Here is a 22880-nt window from a genome sequence, read left to right as displayed (position 1 = left end):
CACCGTAGTTCTTATTTTCATTTTAATTTATTTTTAAAATAATCTGTAATTTGCTTTTAAACTTGTGACCAACAAAATAGTCATGTAAACCTTTTGACAAAGTTATTATATTTATATTTTTTTAGTCTTCTTTTGAAATCAAAATAAATAGATATACTACAGAATATCATTAGAGTTTATATATTAAAATTCAATAAAAAACTGGTGGATATGTTAAACAACAGATTTTGTACATACATCTAAGAAAGGAATACATACATACATTCGTATACATACAGGGATCTCATATTAGGTACGTATGATACAACATTTCTAAGCACTAATTCTAGTGATGGAAGAACAAAAAAAGCTATACTTTTTATACATATATCACAAACCAAATATGTCATTTGAATTAAAGATGGACGTAGCACTAAACTGCCTGGCATTCAAGTCTCCACCATCCAAGGCAGAGCTAAACCGATCCAGCCATTGGGTCGAATTGTGATTTTCAGTCTCTTCCACCCAATCTGAAGTCATATCTATGTCATCAAGCATGATAGGATCAACATCTGCAGCCTTTCCTTTCGGTTGGAGCTTAAGATTGTAGTGAACATAGAGAAGGTCACTTAGAGCCTCCTTATTAAGCAGATTGCGCTTTTCTGAGTGAATTTGCTGAATTGAACTCCAGTTTCTCTCATAGATAGAGGAGGTGCTGCAGACCTGGCTAAGTATTCTCACCGCCACTCGCTGTAGACCAGGAGCTGAATCACCATACTGTTCCCACCACATTCCTGATGTGTAAAATGAAGTTAACATGCTAAGTTTTAAACTTACAGGAGCAGCAAAAGATGCTAAATTCATGAATATATACCCGGGGATGTGGTGTTGCGAGCTTCCTTAGCCAAATTGGACCCAAATATCCCTTGTGCCTTTTTAAATATATAGATCTGTTGTGTGATATCTTGTCTCAGTTCAGGTATTGGTAGTAGCTTGTCTAGAACAGTGAGGAATTGTTCCTTAATGATCCCAAGAAATTTCACTTCGGGATTGTACTGTATGCTAGGATTTAGATATGCTGCTGCAGCATGGAGTGGTGAGTGAAGCTGGTTTTGCCACCTTGTATCGACTATATCGAAAAAAGTCTTGCATTTCCCTTCGTCCATTATGTAGTAAGTCCTTATGAACTCCTTGGCCCTTGTCATAGATTCATATATATAGCCAGTTGCAGGTTTACCCCCAGAAACATCCCTTAACACTTTTAAAAGAGGTTCAGAAACAGCTGCAATTTCTTCAACTACCGCCCAAACTTCATTGTCATCTAGGATATCCACGCAAGAGACACTTTGAGGTCTGTTGGCATAAGGAGAAGATGAATATTCTGGGCTATTGAACATATGCTTCAACCTTGATCTGTGCCTCAACATTGACTGCAAGGTAAGAAAGTTTGATGTAGACCTCATAGTGCCAGAGCAAACAAGATCCTGACCGCCTGTGAACTTTCTCATTAAATCAAGTACCCAGGTATGATTGTAAATGAATCTCGTGATGGATTGTGCTTGCAAGATGCATCTATTCACCCAGTCGATGCTGGAAAAGTCCTCCAGAATTAAATTCAAGCAATGAGAAGCACAAGTAGACCAGACGATAGTGCTGTAGTTCTGCATCATGAGATTTCCAATGCTCAAGTAATTTAAACAGCTATCTGTGATGACTTGAACAACATTTTCAGGGCCAAATTCTTGAATGATAGAATCAAATAAATCATAGAGGCATTTGGTATTTTTGAAGTATGCAGATGCATCGACAGATTTGTAGAAAAAGGTTCCTAAAGGAGATGAGATAAAAAAGTTAATTAAGGCTCTTGATTTATGGTCTGTCCATGTATTGGCAAGGATAGTGCACCCAGTGGTTGCCCAGTCTTTCTGCATTTCTTTTATTTGCAAGGTGACCTCAGATTTCAGCTTCTGCAACCATGTTGTCCTCAAAGCTTCTGGTGAGGGCCCTCTGAATCCTGAACCACCAAGAGCCTCCAGCATAAGCTGATATGAACAAGTGCGGGCCACACTGAAATCCAACTTGTTTTCAAAGAAGAACTCGGCGATGCATCTCTCTGGATCAAGAGACTGTGGCCTGATGGCAGTGCATCCTGTATGAATTTTTGGTACAGGAGGTGAAATATCTAGCAGGGGCATCAGAGGTTTAATACTCGGAACTAATGCAGGAAATATAGTTTCAATCTGCCTTTGCTTTTTAGAAGTGGAGCTGCAAGCATCCTTTCCCTCTTCTTTCATTGTTATAATTTCTTTCACCCTTTCAGTAATTTCATCTCTGACTTTTGTGCATGGATGGACACCTTTTCTTGGCAAACGAGATAAATGAAACTTCAGTCTGCTAATGCCCCCGTTCAGTACTTTGAGGCAGAATTTGCATCTCACCTTATTTCCGTCCATCTTCTCACAGTATTCCCAGCAAACATCTTTTTCTCGAACCACTGGGGTAGCCAATTATCATAAGCAATCACTATTCAATTTCTAAGTAGTGAAAAGTAATTGAAATTCACTCATTATCTGGACCAACATTAGAGATGAGACCAAAGAAAGGAAGATGCAATATCTCAATCAAAACATGTTTTGATTGCCTGTAAAACATGATCTCCTGGTATTGCGGTTCTGCTAAAAACGACACTTAATGGTCATCATGAAACTAAGAAAGTTATAAAGAAACTTACTGATGCCAGTGGAGCAGTATCCAATACGTTCTCTGCAAAATTAGAGCAAAACAAAAATAAACAAATATTACCAACATCGTATTTTACCTAGAGAAAAGGTATATCATTATTTGTAGTACAAAATAAAAGATGACAGAACTCAGATAAAAGCTACACATTTGTCAAAAGGAAATCCATGATGTTCAGAATCAAAAAAGAAACAAAAGCATGAAAATAATATAGCGAAAAAAAAAAATTCAACACAGGAAGTAAAAGCATGCAGGTCTTCTTAATTAGTATAAGCTAATTTTATTTTGTCCACTGACCACTAGTAAAGCCCCAACACATTATTTGGAGGTTCAAGTTCATTATATGTGATTCCTTTTACTAAATAATTACTTCTTGCAAGCGTTTAAAGAGAATATTGGTTGACATGCAATTGCAAATAACTAGAAGAAAAAAAAAATTCATAAGTACTTCATGCTTCTGAGCACTTTCAGTTTTAGAAAAATATGATAGGTAAAAGTTAAGTTTGGAAGAGTTTAGAAGAAATGGTTAATCAAGGAGATGCCCCAAGAAAGTAGAAACTAGAAAGGTTTCATAGCATCAAATTTATAAGTATAAAGGTGATAAACAATATCTTTCTAAACTATAGAGGGATTGCATTGACAAGCCACACCGTGAAACTTTGAAAAATGATGGCAGCAAAGAGCATTAGAGATTAACTGAATAATTCAGATGATAAAAATTCAGTTTGGTCTTATGCTCACAAGACCAATCCTAACAAGGCAACTAATAAAAAGATATAGGGAAAAGATAGCTTTGACCATGTTTTTTGTTTACTTAGGGAAAGCTTATGTTAAAGTCAAACAATTACAGTGTTGGATTTTAGAGACAAAACAAATATCTAGTCTATGTTTATGTGAAAATATATATTTGATGATGTAGTCACTGGTGTTAGAGCTAAAACAATTAATGAGACAGGAAATGACTGTCTTATAACTATAGATTTTAACAAAGATCATCTATAAGTTCTTATCTTTTGATATCATACTAGATGAGATCACCAATTTTATTCACAATAGACCTTCTTAACATTCTTTATTTACAGACGAGATTATGCTAACAGATGATATTTGCAAATAGATAAAACTTGAAAATGAACTCTGAAGAAAAATTTTAGAAAGAAATTAAAGATTGCAAGTAAATAGAACTAAAACTAACTAAATAAATATGATTTAATCAAGGGAATAGTTAAGTGGGAAGGACATGAAATTCTTTAAGAGTTTTATGTCTTGATGAACATATTACAAAGAAGATAAAGACTGAGAAGATGAAATGCAAAGGAGTGTCTATAATTTGTGCATGATCATCAAGTGCCTCTTATGCTATAAGAAAATTTTTATAAGACTATATTTATAAAAACCCAATGCTCTAACTTTTAATGTTAAGCCAAAAACACACCTAAAAAAGGATAACTAAAAGAAGATGGTATTACACAACATACTTTATGGATCAAGGTGTTGAGTAGTTAAGAAATAACATGTACAAAAAGTTGATGTCAAGGAGACGAATGCTAAGATTAGAGTTAACTAGGAAACATAAATTTTAAAACTTACTAATATCAGAGAGTAATTAGGTAATAACTCTGATAAATGATAAAGTAAGGGAAAGCAAGTCAGTTGATATGAACATGAAGGATGACTTAAGGATTTTATTGTTAAACGAATTGAATTGATGAAAGATGAAGGTATAAGAAAGAGAAATATCATAGAAAACTCTTGTAGTAAAAAGTTATGGGTTATTAATTTATTTGAAGATTGTTTGTGATATAATCTTACAGAGTGTTTAAAGGAGGGGCACAATTTATGTAGATGACCCCAAATAATTTGGTCTTACAAGATGATGGTGTTGATAATTTGATAAGTACTTCACAAACTAATATAGTTAACAGCAACTTTTGTATGCTACAATCAACCAACATATCCTCCTCTTACATTTTAAACTTATTTCTCACAGATTTTAGTTATAGGTCGACTGAGGCTTTATATGATTTGCAATACATAAAGACCTCTAGCGAACAATCTTATCATATTCGGATGTGAAACAACTCTAACATTGATTGGTGGAACCGAAAGAATTCTCATATAATTTGTGGGGCCAATTCTATTGAAAAATCTCTAATATGATCAACTCCAATAAAGTAGATGCATTTATTTGTTGTTCAAAACCAGTCTGTAGATCAACACTTATATGTTTGGAATACATAAGTCACTCAATAATGCAGACAGGAAAAGAAAATCTTGGTCTCGATTGGGAGAAGTGATACAACATATATAATTGAGAACAGTCACATCCAACACCATAAGACGTCAATCACAAATGCAAACCAAAAAAAGAAAAAAGGTTATGTAATGTGATTCGACCTCAGGCCAGATTCACAAAGAGAACTAAAAGGATATATTATACTTTAAGAGAAAAGTACATATAAAACTTAAAATAAAATTAGATAATACATTGTCTATAACATGTCTATATTATACATGCAAAAAATGTTCGATTTGGGCTGAGGCAAACTCAGTGCAAGGTTAATGTTTGCAGCTGTAATCGATGCACGTAAGCATGTGGTTGGCCAGTGCCAAAGTAGTAGTTTCGTGATTGTAACGTGCTAATTGGGTTTAGCAACTGAAACCACAAATAAGCTACATGGTGATTTGTTTTCCCATTTTGCAGAAACTAAGAGCATGATTTAAACATTTCTATCACAACAATAACTGTGTCAATAATTTTCTTGTTGCCGGATTGGTGACCGATGTTAGCAGTTATCGTAACTGCCCACGCCACGTTTGTGCACTCCGTGTAGGATGCGACCTCTCCCTATTAATAGGGAGAGGAAAGCCCTAAACGGGTGTGTGTCCAAGTTAAGCAGAGAAGCCAAGCGCCGGAGAGAACAGAGGAATACCAGGGTTGCCGGAGAAGATCCGTGAACACCAAAGCAGAGGATTTGGTTTGTGGAACCCTCAAGAGTTTTTCTTCGGTGATTGCTTCTCTGATACAAGCGATTTAAAGTCGGAATCTCGCAAGAACAGGTAACATTTAAATGCTTACAATGGTATCAGAGCTGTAAGTTAGAATTTTACCTGTTAGTTGTCTTCGTGCCCACCTCTTTTTATCCTATTGTGTTGATCAGAAAAATCGCTGCTGAGAACAACGATTTCTCCGGACACTTCGCCGGCGTCATGCGTGATTGGAAGCCACGATAGTGATTCGCTGCCGTGTGCGTTGCCGGCCAAAACAGAGACAGGCAGCGCACAAGCGCTGCCCCTTGTGTCATCGGCCATAACGAAGTGTCCGGCCGGCGAGGCAGGCCCGGACAGCAGCAAGACGGCTGGAAAGCGTCGGCGGCAAGCAACGCTCACGGATGAGTGCTGGCTTCATCTTCGACACGGTAGGCGCAGGCCCTGGCGCCGGCGAGGCTGGCGCCCGCAAGGCCGGCGCAAGCGGCGAGGCCGGCGCAGGCAGTGAGGTCGACGCCAGCAAGGTTGGCGCAGGCGACAGGTGGAAGAAGGGTTTAAGGCATGGTTTTGGGAACGAACAAAGTTCGACGGCAGTGTGTGGCACAGAGTTTTTTTTTTCTTTTAAGAAAACTCTATATAATATTAAAAAAAAAGGTTCAATTGGGTCAGACTATTGGGCCGGCCCAATTAAAAGTTCCAATGGAAGCCCACCCAAGTTCATTTTTGGGCTTAATTAGAAATCTGATTAATTGGGTTAGCCCAATTAATTGGTGGATTTCATTGGAAGTCTAATTCTGGGTCAGATTTCTAATTGGGCCAATTTTGGACTTACAATTAGAGAGACCTAATTTAAGTTTTCTAATTGGGTCAATTTTGGGTTTACAATTAGAGACCTGATTTGAGTTTTCTAATTGGGCCAATTTTGAGCTTTCAATTAGAGAGACCTAATTTGAAATAATTGGACTTAGGCTTCAATTGGAAGATCCAAATTAATTTGAGCAAAGGTTCAATTTTAATTTGGATTTCAATGGAAGTTATGTGCCCAATTGACCCAAACAAGTGAAATGTTAAGTGATTTGGCACAAAGACAACACTTGAGAAGACACAACCAAGTATAAATTGGATTTGATTGACACAACTCTGATTTGGTTCAACCGGATTATGACTTGCTAGAGTTGACATTGGTCAACTATACTCATAATTGTGAGAAATTGTTTAAACAACTTATACTCGAGAAACAACTTAATAATAGGCTTAGTCAACTAGGTTTGGTGGCTGGAGACAATGAGAAAACTAAATATCATGCATGGTGCTCGGGTGCTTGGAGTTAATGATATAGTGTTTTAATTCTCATGGAACACTGTCATGTTAAGTCTTCAAGGTGTCATTGACTGGTCAAAGGATCAGTTGATAAACACCCCTGTAAATTAAGAAATTTTGTCTTTCTTGATTTATTGTGTTAGTTCTATGCCTGTATAAATTGAATTAAGCTGGTATATGTGCTGGTTTGTTAGTTTTGTATTGACTTAATTAATTTCAATTTTTCTATATGGCACGGATGATTACTACTATGACTTGTCGCGATGTGATGCGTAATAAGCTGAGGGAAGCTATCCAGGCGATAGAATATGACCCAGCTTATGGAGTCAGTGGACATATGGGGAGATTGGACAAACTATTTTGGCGTCTAGAGATGCAGGATTTTCCGATTCTGGACAACTACAGGATTTGAGCTTTGGTTCGTTCATTGCTTGAAAACCTGAGTGATGTAGCACATCAGATATGGGGGCGCTATGAGGGGCGCATTTCATATACTCAGTTGTGCACAGAGTTGTTTCACTACGCAGATTGAGAAGAGGATCCAGAGGAAGATCCAAAAGAAGACTCTGTAGAGGACGTTTCTGTGGGATGTTTAGGTTCGTTACAGGATTCTGTGTCCTGACATCATCTAGATAGCATCCCAGCTGAAGATGTTTCAGTTCAGCCTAAAAAGATAGGACATGTGTGGATTATTACTGCACTAGTGTTTGTACTAGTGGGAGTGATAATTGTCTATCTAGTTTATTAGAGTTGTTTTTCTAGTTAGTTATGAGTAGAAATGTTATAGGTAACATTCAAAGTAGAGTTCTTGTTATTTGTTAACAATGTACAACATGTTTACTTTAATGATATGTTCATTCTATGTTGTTTGCTCTACATGATGCATGATATTTATTTATTGATGTATACTCTTTGAGTGGTTCATTATGAGTATAATTAATTTTTTAAATGATAAGTTCATTTAATGACAAATATCATGATTAATTAATGATTAAGTTCATTAAGATGTGATATATGTAATAAAATAGACTCAATGTAAATTTGATTTGGTTTGTATGTAATCTCTAAATTGACTCAATGTAAATTTGATTTGGTTTACAAAATCAAATGAGAATTACATTCTCATTCATCATTTGTATGTTCTAATCTAACTTGCATTGATCTATTTTATTACATACATTACATCTTAATGAACTTAATCATTAATTAATCATGATATTTGTCATTAAATGAACTTATCATTTAAAAAATTAATTATACTCATAATGAACCACTTAAAGAGTATACATCAATAAATAAATATCATGCATCATATAGAGCAAACAACATAGAATGAACATATCATTAAAGTAAACATGTTGTACATTGTTAACAAATAACAAGAACTCTACTTTGAATGTTACCTATAACATTTCTACTCATAATTAACTAGAAAAACAACTCTAATAAACTAGATACACAATTATCACTCTCACTAGTACAAACACTAGCGCAGTAATAATTCAGACATGCCCTATCTTTTTAGGCTGAATTGAAACATCTTCAGTTGAGATGCTATTTAGATGATGTCAGGACACTGAATCTTGTAACGAACCCAAATATCCCACAGAAACGTCCTCTACAGAGTTTTCTTTTGGATCTTCCTCTGAATCCTCTTCACAATCTGTGTAGTGAAGCAACTCTGTGCATAACTGAGTATATGAAATGCGCCCCTCATAGCGCTCCTATATCTGATGTACTACATCACTCAGATTTTCAAGCAATGAATGAACTAAAGCCCAAATCCTGTAGTTGTCCAGAATCGAAAAATCCTGCATCTCTAGACGCCAAAAAATTCTGTCCAATCTCCCTATGTGTCCATGACTCCATAAGCTGGGTCATATTCTATCCCTTGGATAGCTTCCCTCAGCTTATTACGTATCACATCGCGACGAGTCATAGTAGTAATCATCCGTGTCATCTGAAAAAATTGAAATTAATTAAGTCAGTACAAAACTGACAAATCAGCACATATACCAGCTTAATTCAATTTATACAAGTATAGAACTAACACAATAAATCAAGAAAGACAATTTCTTGATTTACAGGGGTGTTTGTCAACTGATACTTTGACTAGTCAATGGCACCTTGAAAACTTAACATGACAGTGTTCCATGAGAATTAAAACACTATATCATTAGCTCCAAGCACCCCAGGCACCCGAGCACCATGCATGATATTTAGTTTTCTCATTGTCTCTAGCCACCAAACCTAGTTGACTAAGCTTATTATTAAGTTGTTTCTCGAGTATAAGTTGTTCAAACAATTTCTCACAATTATGAGTATAGTTGACCAATGTCAACTCTAGCAAGTCATGATCCGATTGAACCAAATCAGAGTTGTGCCAATCAAATCCAATTTATACTTGGTTGTGTCTTCTCAAGTGTTGTCTTCGTGTCAGGTCACTTAACATATCACTTGTTTGGGTCAATTGGGCACATGGCTTCCATTGAAATCCAAATTAAAATTGAACCTTTGCTCAAATTAATTTGAATCTTCCAATTGAAGCCTAAGTCCAATTATTTCAAAGTAGGCCTCTCTAATTAAAAGCTCAAAATTGGCCCAATTAGAAAACTCAAATCAGGCCTCTAATTGTAAATCCAAAATTGACCCAATTAAAAAGCTCAAATTGGGTCTCTCTAATTGTAAGCTCAAAATTGGCCTAATTAGAAATCTAACCCAGAATTGGGCTTCCAATGAAATCCACCAATTAATTGGGCTAACCCAATTAATCAGATTTCTAATTAAGCTCAAAAATGAACTTGGGCGGGCTTCCATTGGAACTTTTAATTGGGTTGGCCCAATGGTCTGACCCAATTGAACTTTTTTTTTTAATATTATATAGAGTTTTCTTAAAAGAAAAAAAAACTCTGTCGCACACTGCTGCCGAACTCTGTTCGTTCCCAAAATCGTGCCCTAAACCCTTCTTCCGCCTGCCGCCTGCTCTAACCTTGTCGACGTCAGCCTCACTACCTGCGCCGGCCTCGCCGCCCTCGCCGGCACCAAGGCCTGCGCCTGCCGTGCCGAAGACGAAGCTAGCGCTCATCTATGAGCGTTGCTTGCCGTCGGCTGCTTTCCAGCCTGCCTCGCCGGCGTCACGGGACACTTCGCTGGTCGGACACTTCGCCGTTGTCACGCGTGACTAGAAGTGACGTCAGTGATTCACTGCCGTGAGCGTTACCGGCCAAAATAGAGACGGGCAGCGCCTGCGCGCTGCCCCTTGTGTCATCGGCCATAATAGAAATGGGAGAAATAACTGTTCTCAACAGCTATTTTCCCGATCAACATAATAGGGTAAAAAGAGGCGGGCACGAAGACAACGAGCAGGTAAAATTCTAACTTACAGCTTTGATACCATTGTAAGCATTTAATGTTACCTGTTCTTGCAAGATTCCGGCTTTGAATCGCTTGTGTCGAAGGAGCAATCACCGAAGGAAAACTCCTCAGGCTTCCACAAACCAAATCCTCTGCTTTGGTATTCACGGATCTTCTCCGGCAACCCTGGTATTCCTCTGTTCTCTTCGGCACTTGGCTTCTCTGCTTAACTTGAACGCACACCCGTTTAGGGCTTTCCTCTCCCTTTTAATAGGGAGAGATCGCATCCTACACGGAGTGTATAACCTGCACTCCATGGCGTGGACAGTTACGATAACTGCTAACATTGAACATGACTAGGAAAGCGACTGATTAAAATAAATGGATTTAAACTAAAAAGGAAGATTAAATATATTTACATCTCTTTGAGAATATTCACTGGTCGACCTATGTCTGTTATGTATGGAAATGATTGTGAATATTGAAGATATGAAACATGCTCTTGACATGATAATCAAATTGAGGGGTTAGATATGTTCATATTGATGTAAATAAATATTATTTAATCTGAATAAATAACAAGACATTATGAGTTCATGAAATAGTTATGTACCACCAGGAGAGTGATTTTTGTACCACTGAAGAACGGTTGTGTGCCACCTGGATGATGGCTATGAGCCATCAGACAAATAACTGTGTGTCATTCAGAGAATGGTTATATACTATTTGGGGAGCGGCTAAGTTAGGTGTAACAACTTTTCTTAACATCGATCGCTCTATAAGCAGCTATGTAAGGTATAACAATTATCTTGGCAATGAATGCTCAATGTGTTTGCTGTCGCACGAATCATTTTCCTATGTATGAATTGATTGTTCTTTCAGTCTATGTGACTATATGATCTTTATGACTGATGATTTCTAAATTCTTAGTCTATGAGACTATGCACTCCGATTTTATTTAGTATACGTGGCTAGATACCCCTTAATGGTCTTTGTAACCATTTACCTTTGTGGCTTCACTTGGACGAATGAGAGATGTTAGCAGTTATCGTAACTGCCCATGCCACTCCGTGTAGGATGCGGCCTCTCCCTATTAATAGGGAGGAAAGCCTTAAATGGGTGTAGGTCCAAGTTAAGCAGAGAAGTCAAGCACCAGAGAGAATAGAGGAATACCAAAGTTGCCGGAGAAGATCCGTGAACACCAAAGCAGAGGATTTGGTTTGTGGAAAGCCCGAGGAGTTTTCCTTCGATGATTGCTCCTCCGACACAAGCGATTCAATGCCGGAATCTCAGAAGAACATGAAATATTTAAATGCTTACAACCGAATCAGGCCAAGTCTCCCCCGTTGTTGACCTGCTAATTTAACTAACAATCTCAATTTTGAAGACCAACGATCTTGAGCCATGCCTTCGTTATCCGGCTCCAGATTTAGCAGCCTCCGTGAGAAGTTGCCATATTGGATTCGGAAGCACGAACCGAATACGTCTTCCTGTTCGAACCCTTCACTTTGAATTTTCCGCGTAACTAAGCGAACAAATCACAACTTCGGTCTGGAAGTGCCAGTACGAGGCGAGCAAAAATCTCGTCGAGAAGTAAATGAGAGGAATCAGAGCCAAGTAGGTACCAGCATGACGAAACGAGCAAATGTTCAGCCAAAAATAACGATCATAATCCATTAACAGAGTGCAGTGTCCAAATCCAAAAGAAGCTCCTTTGGACTAAAAGGAGGAAGCTTTGTGAGGGAAAGAAAGTGATAAAAAAAAAAAGCCTCAACGGCAACAGAAGCTCCGGCGTCTGGACTCGGATCACTGTGCGATCCAAGCCCAGCAAATGCAGATAAATCTCCGATATTGAAAACGGTGAAGAAGGAAGGGAGGAAATGGACCTGGACCTGAAGTATACGCGGGAGAAGGAGGTGGAGAGATTTATCGCCAACAGCTAATTTATCGCCAGCCGCCGCGTTCTCGCCCCATTCGCATCCCCGAGGAGAAGGAGATAAATTCCGATCAAGCCGCTAATTATCGCGAGATATATCTAGGGTTTACTCGCGTCGCTTTACCCTGGCCGATCCCGTCCTTTTCTTCCCTTCCTTTTAAAAATTTTAATTTATTCTCTACAAAATAAAATAGCAATTTTTATTAATCTACTATATTTTTTAAAATAATAATATAATGCTCGTGTACATATTATTTTGTTTTGTTTTAAAATTCTCTGATTTTATTTCCTGGAAAAATAAAACTAAAAAAAATGTTCAGAATCAAAACAGAATTAAAGAGTTTAAATATTTTGAAAGGTATTTTGAATCTTGAAACTTTGAAAAAAACAACTAGAATTCCAATTGTCGCAACATGAAAATTTCTTGGCGAGTTGGATTCGACTTGCAAGACCTAGCGAGATCTTGGCGAGTTGGATCAGAAGATACCCACATTTTAATTCCTTGTCGTCCCACCATAAATACTTTTGGGCCCCAGAAGTAGAATTTTTCAGGCCAATTGGCTGCTTGTTATGTTCAAATAAATGGGCTGGCATCCTGGCCCAATTGGGACTAAGAGCAGCTTGTAGGCTCCTGATACAATGCTTCAACATCACTAATTGTTTAAACACCGCATGTATACGCTGTATGAATGTAAAATTCTAGTCGCTTATAAAAAAAATACTTTATCACTTACCGCTACATCATGTCCTGGGAGGCAACAAGGCTAAGTGATCATACCTTAAGATTTGATGGAGGTTTCTATAGGACATGCCCTCAACATACTTGCATAAACAAGATATGTGTGATTGCAATAGAGAATGCTACCAAGCTAAGGACCAAGGTGTTATCGATCCTACAATTCAAACATGATTAAGAATGTAATCCTAGTTCAATAAACAAAATGCGATGTTGATGTTGTGTAACTGTTTTTTTTTACTTTCAATGTTTGAGAAATGATAAGCTAATAAAGTCAACCAATTTAGGTTGGATTTGAATACTTTTCCTAATTACTTAGGAAGGTCGAAGCAATTTGGTTAATTATAAATTTCAATAAACTCATGTGTAAAATATTTTTACTCAAAATATTTTTATTTTCAAACCTACAACTATGAATATTAAATAGTATAATTTCATTATATATATATATATATATATATATATATATATATATTGTTTCATAGTATATTAACAAATTTAAGTTATTTAAATAATATCTTTATATTAAAATCATAATGGCACCTAAACTATCATATTTTATTTTACATTAATAAAAGTAGAAATTAATAAAATTGATATTTGAATAATAAAGATGTAACATAAGTACTTTCTAAGTATATCTTTGCCATACATTTTAAAATATAACACTAGAATTCTTCCAATAACACATTTTGCCGTAAAATATACTCTATAAATTAACTTTTAAAATGAAAAATGCAATGCTAACCCCTCTCATAGTGGTGCTCGATTCAAATTATCATATATAATGTTGTTATGTAATTACTAGATAATCATGTAATCATAATATAGAGAATAAAATATAATATAATATTATTTGATTTAATCTTAAGTAATGCTATAATTTAATTTGACATTTACTATATTACCCATTCGATTAGGATTTGAAAAATTCTATTTAGACTATCTTATTTAAATCAAGAGTTAGATTGAATCAATTAATTAATGTTTTAATTAAAAACATAAAGTTTTTAATTCTTCTTCATTATGCCGATTCTCCTTGCCGATGGATTGTCCCTGTGCTGACTCCAATTGTGTCCCTGCTCTCTCACCCATGCGATCGTCGGTGCCGCTGTGGTTTCACGCTAGGACGCTGTTAAGAGGTGATTGCCGGCACTATCTCCTCCGCAAGTCATCGGCGCTGCCTCCTCTGCAAGCCGTAGGCATCGATCGTATCCGCTATCGTTCACCACAAAAATAATGTGTCCTCCATGATTTCGCTGTAGGACGCTGTTTGGAGGAGAATAATGTGTCCTGGGCTTAGCGACCTCGCCGCCATGCAATGGCGGAGGTAACCCGGGTATCTACTCTGGCTAATCTCATACTATAGGCTACGTCGACGCGACAGTACTCCGAGCTACCTTCTTCTCTTAAATTTTCCTTTCTTTTGCCCGTAAATCCAAACTTTTTGTCTTCTCGATGCCATCGAGCCCCTGGGCTACAATCTGAGTAGCTTGTAACATGGCTCTGTCGTTGCCGCCTTAGCGTTATCTAAGAACCTCGGCTTCTCGTGGTTGGCCTGGTGGTCGTGCTCCGTGGGAATACGATTGGAGAATAATTTTGGAAAAAAATTGTGTTAACCTTGGAATCATAAAAAATCCCATGCTTTCGAGGTAATCTGATTCTGAATTATATTCCCCATTTGTTGACATGTAAGGGCGGAGCCAAATTGATGCCTACCGAGATGGTAGCCCAGGGGCTCAACGGCGATAGAAAAGGGATAAATTTCGATTTACTATGAGAGAAAAGAAAAAAAATAAAGATTAATCCAAGTTGTGGCTCACAGTTTGGGATCAATACGGATAAATCATCCAGGCTGACTCCGCCATTATAATTAATGACATGGCAAGTATACTCCATTATATAGGAATCACTAAATACTTAAACAACAGAGTTAAACAACATATCCTAAATAGATAATTAAAGTTATCAACCATAACCTCCAATCAAACGCATGGTTTAATTTCTCCAATCAATGCAGTCCTGGAATGTACTAAATATTGTCTCAGTGATTCTCCATAATCGTTTGTGTTTCTTTCTCCAAACGATCTAATTAATGAAAAAATCACAGAGTTAATATCGATCATAGATAAGGTCATTTATTGAGGCGCCTTAGATAACGGCTTACAGTACTTTCAAATCATTATCACTTCATTTATACTTCTGGGCAATCAAGGACAGCTAGCTTCTCTCCCATTAATAACTGAGTTACTGCATGATTGATCTCATGCACACCCTGTGGCAATAAATTCACACTGCATGATCTACATATATTTAATTATATACACATATAGGTTTAAAAAGTCTACTACGAAACCTGTCAAATTTAAGATAATCAAACTGATGATCAGTTCAGTTACGTTGCTGTCTCAGCTCTAAAGTCTTAGCAGAGGTCAATCGTCTGCAAATAATTAACTAAACCAAAAATATATATAACAACAGCGTTTCAATAACTCATCTAGGGTTCGCCAACACAAGTGGACGACCTAAACCCTTGAAACAAGGGTTCCCTGCCACACTTTATGAGGGAAATAGAAATTAAAGGCGTCCATCACTTGAGCATATATGCATGTTCTAGCTTTAAGCTCTTGTCTCGTGTTGAAGACAAGAATTGTGAGATACAGAGGGTGAGTGAGTCTACCTCACTAGAATTATTTATGAAAGCAAATTATATATAATATAATCTGCAAGTGGGATGAGAAGCCATGGATTCGGTGCTCCTGCTGTAGCTTTTGGGAACTCCCGCACCTGCAAATTTGAAGTTGAACTGATTAAAAACGATCTGAGAAGGGAAGATGGAGAGTTAGTGGGCAGCACGTACGTCTGCTAGTTCGCCTCTTCGAGCACATTAATGGTGGCAAGGTTGGCTGGACTTGGTTACCAGTCGCCATGGGCATGAGCAGACGAGGCATGCAGCTAGCGTTCGGTGGAGGAAACTTAACCTTTGCCCTAATTTAGGATTTTAAAGTAAAAATTATCTGAATCGTTAAAATGATATATTTTTTGAAATAAATAAAAGGATATCTTATTATATTTTTCGAATCGAAAATAATTTTATTTTAGTAGTATTATTATAGCAATTAGTAAAAATACTCTGCATATAATAATTTTATATTAAAAATTCTTTGACCTTTCCTAAGGGCTGACTCAGTTTTAAAATTTTTTAGATTTTTACCACATCATATTTTGATTTTTACCAAAGAATGCACTTAATTTTCAAAATATAAATCTCGCTATTTCAATCTAAATTAAAATAAAAAATTGATTTTTCTTATTTAAATAAAATCCAACTGAATCAAATCGAATAAAAAAATAATAATAACTTAATTATTTCCTAAAGAGTTTTATAAAAAAGTCAATGATGAATTAAAAAACTATTTTTTGAAGAAAAAAAATTATAGCCTTAAACTCATGATGATCTTCCAAATTTATTTATTTATTTTTATTTTGGAGCTTTAATAAAAAAAATTAAAAATATAAAAATGGTTAATAAAAACTAAAAATAATTATTTTTTCTTTTATCAATGTCCTTTTAATTTTAAATTTTTTTATTAAGGTTCCAAAATTAAAAAAAATAGATAAATTTAGAGGGCCACCATGTGAATGTAATGATGTAAATTTAGAATAAAATTGGGCTCTTTAGAATTATCAATGACATTTGATGAAAACTCATTTATGAACTTAAAAAATTCAAAATTTTAAAAAATTATATAAATAAATTAAGGAAGTTATTTAGAATAAACAAGATTAATTTGGCATAAATTCTAGATATTTAAGATTTTCAATAATTTTTTTTATTAAAGTCCTTATAAAATAACTAAGTTTTTTATTTTTATATTCTTTATTAATTTTATTTCAATTTTCCTTATTTTCTTGTAATTAGATATTAAATAATTAAAAAATTAAAAATAGTTTTAAAATATATTTAATTTTTTTATTAATAATCTTTTGTATTGTAATTTTTTTAATATTTTATTAAAACTCTAAAATTAAAAAAACATATGGATAAATTTAATAGATCATCAAGAGTTTAATGAGATAATTATTTTTTAAAAATAAATTTTTTAAGGTCATCTTTTGTATGAAACTCCTCGATGAAATAATTATTTTTTAAAATTTAGTTTGGTTTAGTCTATTTTGTTAGGACCTTGAGAGTTAGAAAGGGGGGGGAGTTGAATAACACCAATCGCTTTTCATCTTGATTGTGGATTTGTCGTTTGAATGCGCAGTGAAAATGTGAACTCAATCTTGCGTGCCACATGCATAACTCTGGGATTTATTTAATATCCGCCTCTTAAGCGACTAATCTAAGGCTTACTCCTAGTGATCTCCCTCCAATATGAACTTCTCCTTTTCGAATACCTTCCGGAGGCAAAAAAAACCTCTTACAAGTTGTTCTTACAACAAACACAAGCAAATACAAATATCAAACAAAATCAAAAGAAATTGAAACAAACACGTTTACACAAGTAAGCTTTGCTTTGGATGCTTATTATTACTTCGAATGTCTCTTGTTGATCTGAAAATGCAGCAATACTTCATCCTCAAACCGTCAAAAACTGACGATAAAAAGCTCTTTGAAACTCTTCTTTTAAAGCCTCTATGTCAAAATTGATTTCCGTCTATTAGTCGACTGATCTTACACATCAGTTAATTGATATGGTCTCTGACTCATTGAGCAACCTCTGAACCTTCTGAAATCTATCTAATTTTGTTGATTATTTGAACATCAATCAATTAATATAACTCCTCAGTCAACTAATTCATCAGTCGAATCAAGTAACTGAGTCTATATGCTTCTGTTTGATTTTTGATCAACATCAATTGATTGATGCAACTCATCAACAAATAATATCATCAGTTGAATCAAGTAATCGAATTCGATTTACTTCTGTTCGCTGTAAACTACCATAAGTCGACTGATACAATCCATCTATCAATCGAATTCAACTTGCTTCTGTTCGTTTTTGATTACCATTAGTCGACTGATATTGAGTAACAAAGAGCTCTGAATGATTTTCATTTCACATCAAATCAAAAGTTACGACCTTCGAAAGTTTGCTCTATCATTTTAGCATCACTATCAATCGATTAATACTCCTGTTTCAGCCTTATCAAAGTTGAATTCTCGTCTTGTCTAGTATCCAGTTGACCTTAACCTACCAGGACTTTTTTACCGACATCTAATCAACCTTACTTATCAAGAGACTTCTCGTTGCCTAGCATTTGATCAACCTTGACTTGTCGGGACTTCATCGTTGTCTAATATCCGATCAATCTTGATTTGCTCGGGACTTCAGGCCTCATGCCAACACCCTGTTGAACTTCTGATCATCAAATATCTCATCAACAGTGACCCACTTGGACTTTTCTTCTCATGCCAAGTGTTTGATCCTTCATGACCCACCTGGATTTCCTCTTGTATGTCCAAGTATCTGATTACCTGTAACCCACTTGGATTTTCTATCTCATGCTAAGTGTCCAGTCTTCCATGATCCACCTAGACTTCCTCTTGTATGTAAGTATCCAGTCAACTGTAATCCACTTGAACTTTCTATCTTGTGCCAAGTGTCCAATCATTCATGGCCCACCTGGACTTCCTCTTGTATGCTAAGTGTCCAGTCAATCATGACCCATTTACTTCTCCACCATTTAATATTTAGTTAACTTTGACCTACTTCACTTTTATGTTACCGTCAAGTATCCGTCAACTTTGATCTATTTGACATCTAACTAACATATTGATCAAATATTAAATCCAACTCGATAAAATCAAGCTTGGTCAACCTTAACTTGAGATCGATTATACCAACATATTTTGATTTGGTTTAAATAAGGAAAAATAATTTTTTTTACTTTAATTTAAGGTAAAATAGATGTAAGTGCGCCCTTTGATAAAAGGTTAAAAAATTCTTTATCAATTTAATTAAAATTATTTTAACTTGATCAAAATTATTTTTTAAAAAAATTAAAATCACAATTATTTAGTTGTCTGCTATAATAATATTGTAATATTGTCACAATATTATAGCAGTTAAATAGTGATTACTACAACTATGTAATAGTCAATTGATGATTGCTACAGTTACGTTGTTGTAGGAGTTAATTTAGCTATTTTAATATTTAAAGATGTCTTTAATATTATTGAAATAATTATGATAGATACTTTTTAAATTTAAAATTGTTTAAATAACTTGATAAAATATTTTTTTGATTTAAAAGTATTTTACGTATATTTTTGTCCAAGTTTAATTATAATTGCTCTTAGTTATTATAATAGCACTGAAATAAAGATATTAATTATGTTTAATTATAAGTTGCTCTTAATTATTAATTATAATAGCTGAAATAAAGGCATTAATTTTGAATATAAGAAATATGATAGATACTTTTTAAATTTATTATTATTTTTTAAAAATCCTTTTAATGATTCATATAATGTGCAAATCTAGAAACGTAAATGAGTTCTAACGGATGATCTAATGTCATAAGTTTTTCAAACTCCCAAAATATAATATACATTTTTAAACCTTTTGTTACCATGATCACACACATATCTCATTTAGTAGGGCTTCAATCAGTTTGGTTTGAAAAGAACATTTGGGGCTCTGGTACCCCATTGAATCATCCTTAATTGGCCACTCGGGACTTGCGAGGAAACTAGCTCTTTGATAATCCTCTTCTTCTTCTCTTTATTAAATCTTTAGATGGTGCAGCACAAAACACGGGCACAGACAAGACGCATGCAGTGTGCATGGTGTGTGGAATTGGACCAAAACCCACCCAGAATTGTCGAACTTGATGAACTTCTTCTTTCCCACACTGTCGGATGTGGCCGGTCCTTTGCACCTGCCATTTCTTTTCTTGTCTCTTCGATCGTTAATTAATTAGTTTAATATAATTAAGCGACTGGCTGAGATATATATAAAATTAGGTTGCACTTAATTAGGGTTTGGTGGCACTGGGTGGGTTGGTTGATGCATGCATGCAGTCCGTTGGCCGTGGGATTTTCATTACGTGCATTGTTTTTTACCATGCACGTCTTTCCACGAGTTGAAATCTCATGCTAGTAAACAAATAAAAACATACAACAACACAATATTAATTTTGATCTTTCTTTCTTTCTTTTTCTTTCTTTTGTATATCATGTGTTTAAGTCACAATGAGTACGCACGTACTTACAAAATTATATATATATATATATATATAGAAGCATTTTAACTTACAAAAGTAATAGCATTTAGTCATTCATTCTTCTCTTTAATTTCTTCTTTTTCAAAAATAAACCTAATATTTAAACTAATTTGATTGAATCGGCCATAACATTCAAAAAACACTCACCGGTTTGAAATAAAACTAATGGAAGAAAAACAAAAGACAAAAGAAGATCGATGCAGTTGTTAATTTTGTACAGGTCAGCAGGATAATCATAGATAATCAATCACGGTGAACAAAATATTCGAGTTAAAAGTAACTCACGGGGATCAGAACACAATGCATGCAGCTGTAAATAAATAAAAAAATATATAAATAAATAAATAAATAAAGCCTTGGGTTAAGTGAGTTGCAGGGTTATGTGTATGATTTGGCTTAATTAATATAATTATCTTGTGGTTTGTTTGTTCGGCTCCATGTCTAACTTAATTTTGTACAGGGAGTTGCTCTAAATCTAAATCTATTATAATTTGGCTTAGACCTCAGTTCAATATTGGCAGTTAGGTGAGTATACATGCTATTGAGTTAGAGTTCAAAGAGATCGATTGAAGCTTGTATGGCGGCAAACCGTAGGTGCGCACACTTCAATCAAGGTGGATTGTAAGTAGGTTGAGTCAGGTGAATGTATAGTGCATTCGAGGTGTAATCGAGAAGCTAGGTTGGGTTCACAACGTGAATAGCATCCTTTGTTAGGGTTTAGATTAGTCCACTATATTTGTCGTACCAAAAATGCCTTTACAACATTGTCATAGCAGTTACTTCATAGTTACTACAACTTATAAAATTAATTATTTTTTAATCTAATTTGATCAAAATACTATATATATATATATATATATATATATATATAATAGTTGGTACATCAGTGTTAGTAATCACTAAATGGTTGCTACAATTGTAGTAGTATCATAAACAATGTTATAGCAATTAGCTAATGAATTTCACACTTTTGTAGTAGTCAGTTAATGCTTGTACAATAATTTTACAATGATTTTAATTATTTTAAAATTATTTTGATTAAATTTAAATAATTTTGATTAAGTTTAATTTGTAAATAATTCTTTTAATATAACATGCTCTCTCTATATATAGATTTTTGACTCAGTTGATTCCATAGAGTATTTTTAGTAGAAAAAAAATATAATGAGATGGACTTTTATTTTTTTTAAAAATAAAGAATGCCCTTTAATAGTTGGATAATTAGGGGTGACCTATAAAACAAGTTAACAAATTGTATTCAATTAGCACACGAATGTGACTTAACTGAGGTGCACCGGCCGTAACCGTGTTGCACCTCAATCATGATGAGCCACAACGCCAAGGTCCACCTCATCTCTACTTCTCTTTGGCAACGGCTCTCCACTCTCGCCAATAAAAAATCATAAAAATCGTAAAGACTTTCTTTTTATGGAATCGTCGGGATTGATATTTAATTATAATTTATATTTAGAAAGTTACCTTAATTACCCATTTTAATTATATAAAAAAAAATGCTCCTCCAAATCACTACATTTTCATCGTGCTCGCTCTAAGAAATCGACAAGCCATTGCCAAAATGCTTGGTGCTATAAGCTATCCACCAAAGGTTAGTGCAAAATGCTCAAAGGGTTTTTATGGTTTTTGATTTTAAGATTTTTACTTTGTCATAAGGAGTTTTAGGGTTTTACTTTCTTGGATGCTTTATTAGATTTTTAGACATGTAATTGTGCCATTGTTTTGGAGTCCCCAAAGGACTATCTTGTAGATTTAGACAGGGTTAGATAAATATAAACCTACAAAATTCTAAAATTAAGTAACAATTTTGGGCTTAAGTACTCCTATCACTTTGAATTTATTTATTTATTTTTAAAAGTTATTTAAGGTTGGTATTCCTATTTTGTCAAAATTGTTATATGAGTTAATATTGTTCTTTTGTTACATGAATTAATGTAGTCATTTTATGTCATATCATTTTTCAAATCTTTTGGGTAATTTTTAGAACCATATAACAATTTTGATCAAAATTATTATATATATACTCAAACTATCTAAATTTCACAAATGATCTTTCATTGTGCTCCTTAGAACATATTGAATCATTTTATACTATTAGATTTTATATTTAATTAGGTGAATTCTTTGAGTCCTAGGATGACATGAAACATGTTATTATACATGAAGTATTTGGAAGAACACTAAAGTTTGTGTGCATGAAGCATGAAGAACAACTAATAATAGTGTAGATTGAGCAACCAAAAAGAGAAATAAATTTGACTATAACATGAAAAGATCAAATGACACTTGTATGATAATCCGATCTGAGATTACGGATGAGGGAACAACTAAGGATGAGACTGGTGTTGGGTCAGAGGGCTTCAAGGTGTGTCTCACTTGGTTAGGAATGAACAAGTTTGGGGAATCTATGCAACAGTGCAAGAAGGTTAGAATAGAGGCTAAGATGGACTTTAGCGTAGCCACTTCGACGTTCAAGTCGAATATCACTGATTGAAGAATCCAAAAGGAAAAAAGACAGGGGAGAAGTAAAGAAGTGGTTGAGTTTTTATTAGAGTGTATATTATTTTCTTAATGAGAGTG

The 22880-nt window shown here is 34.8% G+C and overlaps 1 protein-coding gene across 2 annotated transcripts; it reads right to left on the bottom strand.

Annotated features, from left to right (window-relative positions):
- Positions 1-271: 271 nt before the first annotated feature.
- On the bottom strand, positions 272-12339 carry LOC141847889 (uncharacterized). 2 transcript variants are annotated; one of them, XM_074735991.1, is made up of 4 exons: positions 12267-12339; positions 2711-2742; positions 854-2473; positions 272-773 (listed from the first exon to the last, which is right to left on the bottom strand). In XM_074735991.1, coding segments are annotated over exons 2-4 (2025 nt in total). In that variant the 5' UTR covers positions 2712-2742; positions 12267-12339; the 3' UTR covers positions 272-369. The 2 variants fall into 2 exon arrangements, with proteins under 2 accessions (XP_074592092.1, XP_074592094.1); XM_074735993.1 differs by lacking the exon at positions 12267-12339 and adding an exon at positions 12006-12074.
- Between the last annotated feature and the right edge of the window lie 10541 nt (positions 12340-22880).

Source organism: Curcuma longa, chromosome 16, assembly GCF_044706935.1.
Source record: "Curcuma longa cultivar G26 ecotype Majalengka, Jawa Barat chromosome 16, ITB_CL_G26_1.1, whole genome shotgun sequence".
Taxonomy (NCBI): Eukaryota; Viridiplantae; Streptophyta; class Magnoliopsida; order Zingiberales; family Zingiberaceae; genus Curcuma; species Curcuma longa.
The sequence above is the reverse complement of the archived record's forward strand: the minus strand, read 5'-3'. Positions and strand labels throughout refer to the sequence as shown.

What these genes read in the sequence shown, in the direction of transcription:
- LOC141847889 (XM_074735991.1), bottom strand. An exon ending in TCGCAACACCACATCCCCGG is followed by an intron (nt 774 to 853) that starts GTATATATTCAT and finishes TTTACACATCAG; the next exon opens with GAATGTGGTGGGAACAGTAT.